The sequence below is a fragment of the Lupinus angustifolius genome, unplaced genomic scaffold (assembly GCF_001865875.1).
Source record: "Lupinus angustifolius cultivar Tanjil unplaced genomic scaffold, LupAngTanjil_v1.0 Scaffold_75_24, whole genome shotgun sequence".
NCBI classification, from domain to species: Eukaryota; Viridiplantae; Streptophyta; class Magnoliopsida; order Fabales; family Fabaceae; genus Lupinus; species Lupinus angustifolius.
The window spans coordinates 3,490-6,867 of NW_017723608.1; the positions used below are offsets into that span (position 1 = coordinate 3,490).

Genomic DNA, 3,378 nt, shown 5'->3' on the forward strand with positions numbered 1-3,378 from the left:
TATCGATGTTATATATTGGACTCAAGTCTTTTGTTGTAATGTGCACCAGATATAAGCATCTACTGAATAGAAACACCCCATGGGCAGGTGGACCCATGAGCCTGTTAGAGTTTGTAATCATTATTCTCTAATAATATCTTAGTAGCCGCTTAGTGCTCCTGGGGATGTAGGCACAATTGGCCGAACCTCGTTACCAAATTCTCTTGTTTCTTATCTTCTATTTATTCTATTAATTTATTTGATTGTTTGTAGCCAACGTTGCACAACAATCACTTCCCTTGTTCCAACATAACCCTCCGTCAATGTCTGATAATTTTGGGTCCACCCCTGCCAGGTACTCGAGCATGGATATACTATAAAATTAGTTAGGAAAGACTATTAGATTGAGCAGCAAAAGTAACTTTCTGTTTTCAATAATCTTATAAGTGTTTTTCAATAGATCTTATAAGTTATTTTTATTTCAAGTTGTCTCTTCATATAAACTTTTTGGGATTTTAAGTCATTATTTAATAGTACAATTTAAAAAAAAATTAATAATAGAGGAATGTTCATTTGGAAATCAATATCACAAAATCTTAATTACCACTTTAGGTTGAGAATGATGATAACTGTGAAAAAAACGGAAGTAATGACTCAATGAAATCTTTGGGTATAAACCTTTTGGCTTATGGGTTCGAGTCGTGGGAGCTGAGAGACTCCCTCTAAGAGGAATAAAAAACTACAAGAGTATTTAAGTTTAAAGAATAACACATTCAATAAATTCTTGATTTTATAAGAATGGCATGACAAGACCGAAGTTTTTTAATATAACACCACAACCTTCATATATGACCTCTTTTGACCAATGAATTTATTGCCTATGTTACCTTTCAATTATAAATATTCATGTAATAATTTATTCCTCTTAAAGGATCATCCTGCTACTCAAACTATACCTCTAAGACTTATAATCAAAGGTTTTATTGAGTTGCTACCATTAAAGTTAAGAAGATGAAATGGAAAAGGTTAAAACACACCAAAATGAAAAAAAACTTAGAAAATCTAGCTTTGCAATTACTTTTATATATATTTATGATATCAATTAGTTTTTTATTTAATTTTAATGATGAAGAATAAAATTAAATGATAAATACAATTATTTGAATTAGTAATATGACTACGGCAAGGTTGTAGCTATTTAATTATAAAAAAATGGGTATATACATATATATCTTTGGCTCCCTGAATGTTTAATTGACGTGTGGCTGCAGGTACGTCACTTTTGCCAACAACCTATTCACAGATTCAATCCCAAAGAGTATTGGCAATGCATCTAAAACTCTCACTGAAGTGCTTTTCTTAGGGAACAAATTTGAAGGGTGCTTGCCATACGAAATTGGGTACCTCAAAAAAGCTACAGTCATTGATGTAAGCAAAAACTACTTAACTGGACCAATCCCACTCTCTTTTGGTTGCTTGAAGAAGATTCGGTATCTTAATTTGGCACTGAACAAGTTTTATGGTCCAGTTCCAGAGATTCTGTCCCAGTTACCTGGCCTTTGCAACAATGGGAACTTGTCTTTGTCAGACAACTATTTTACTGAGGTTGGACCAGAATGTAGGAAGCTTATAAAGTCTAATGTTTTGGACGTGAAAAATAATTGCATCCCTGGGTTTCCAAATCAGAGATCTTATGAAGAGTGCTATCAGTTGTCATGCAAGGTTAAACCTTGCCCTAATGAGAAGTATTTGAGTTATATCCCTTGTAAAGAGTACTGCGGGCAGAGTACTTCCTTTGTTTCTGAGACAACAGCTCCTGCTCCTGTAACTTACAAGTCTCTTAAACCACATAGGTTGAGACTGTGATTAAGAGTTTAAGACATGATCCATGATTATGTGTACTTAAATTTGGGATCCATGATGCCCACTTTGTGGAACTCAAGGATGCTATTATGGCAATGGAAATTGCTCATAACAAAGGTTGGAGAAACATTTGGCTGGAATGTGATTCTACGTGGTGGTGGAGATTTTCAAGGGAAACATGAATGCCCGAAGCTGCTTACAAAATGGAGAAGCTGCAAGGTTTAATGTGCACAATGAATTATAGTTACACATATCTATAGAGAAGACAATCCATGTGCAGACAAACTTGCAAACTTTGCAATTTCATCCAAGGTTCTGACGTGGTGGAATTCTTCTCCAACTTTTCTCTTTGATAAATTATCTAGGAATAGATTGGGTCTTCCTTCCTATAGATTCACTAACATGTAATCTTTCTTATTTCTTAAGTATATATATATATATATATATATATATATATATGGGGTGCTTTGTCACCTTTTCCCAACAAAAAAAAAGAATCTAATATGATATATTTGATTTCATGGCACATTTGTATAACTAAAATGTATTTTTTTGGTAAGGGGTTAAAGAAAAGTTTATTTAAGTTTTAAATCCTTATAAATATAGAGATTTGGATTTGTTAGATTGAGTGATTGAATATGAAAGAATTAGTTCAAATGCAAGCTTTGAGGTATTCAAAGGTGGACATAATTCAAAGATTTTGAAATGGCAACTCATTTGAAATCAAGCTTTGTCATTCATCTAAGTTTGAGTGCTTCAAAATTGGCGGGTACATTAGCAGCTTGGTAATTGAGTCACCTTCTGCACAAGCTAACATGCTAGTTTAGCACCATGGTGGGTGAGTCGCCCACAAGATACTCTCCTTTAGATATAGGATCTTATATTGTGTTGATTCTGAAACTAATTTTATGGTGTTCTTAACATTGATTTATTGTTGTCTAAAATTATATATAACAAAAAATTGCATATAAAATGTGTATCCGTTTGTAGTTTCTGAATCTTTAAAGTTATTATTCAAAATTATGAAGACTCTATGTATGTATCCACATCGGAGATTAATCTTTATCTTTAACTCTTTGAACCAATTGAATAAAAAATATAACACTCTAAAACTAAGAATTTATTTATCACAAATTTTTTTTGTATATATGTGTAACAAATAAAGAAGAAAAAACAATGTAGATAAAACAACACAATTTTCTTTTGTAGGAAACTGCACAAGTTCTTTTACTCTCTTAGTTTCATTTTTTCACACACTTGCAAGAAACAGAAAAATTACGTGGATAGTGTAGTTTGACTACACTATCATACATTTGGTGTAAGTTTTAAAATATTTACGGAATTATTGTAACTTTTTAGGGACTCGTGGATGATATCCGCAATTTTGGGGAAGTCGTAGACCTACAATGCGATTCCCCTAGGAAGTCATGCATGACAGACACGAGATCCTTACACCATGCCACACATCATGTGTTGTGCATGCAGCTCACGAGATCCCAACACCATGTATACATCCTCTACCCCACTCCAAATCAC

The 3,378-nt window shown here is 33.2% G+C and overlaps 1 protein-coding gene across 1 annotated transcript; it reads left to right on the top strand.

The window, feature by feature from the left end:
* Positions 1-252: 252 nt before the first annotated feature.
* LOC109339409 (uncharacterized protein At4g06744-like) lies at positions 253-1,884 on the top strand (the record flags this gene model as incomplete). Its single annotated transcript, XM_019576837.1, has 2 exons — positions 253-334; positions 1,251-1,884. Coding segments are annotated over 2 exons (677 nt in total), but the record flags the coding sequence as incomplete, so codon positions are not given.
* Positions 1,885-3,378: the final 1,494 nt, after the last annotated feature.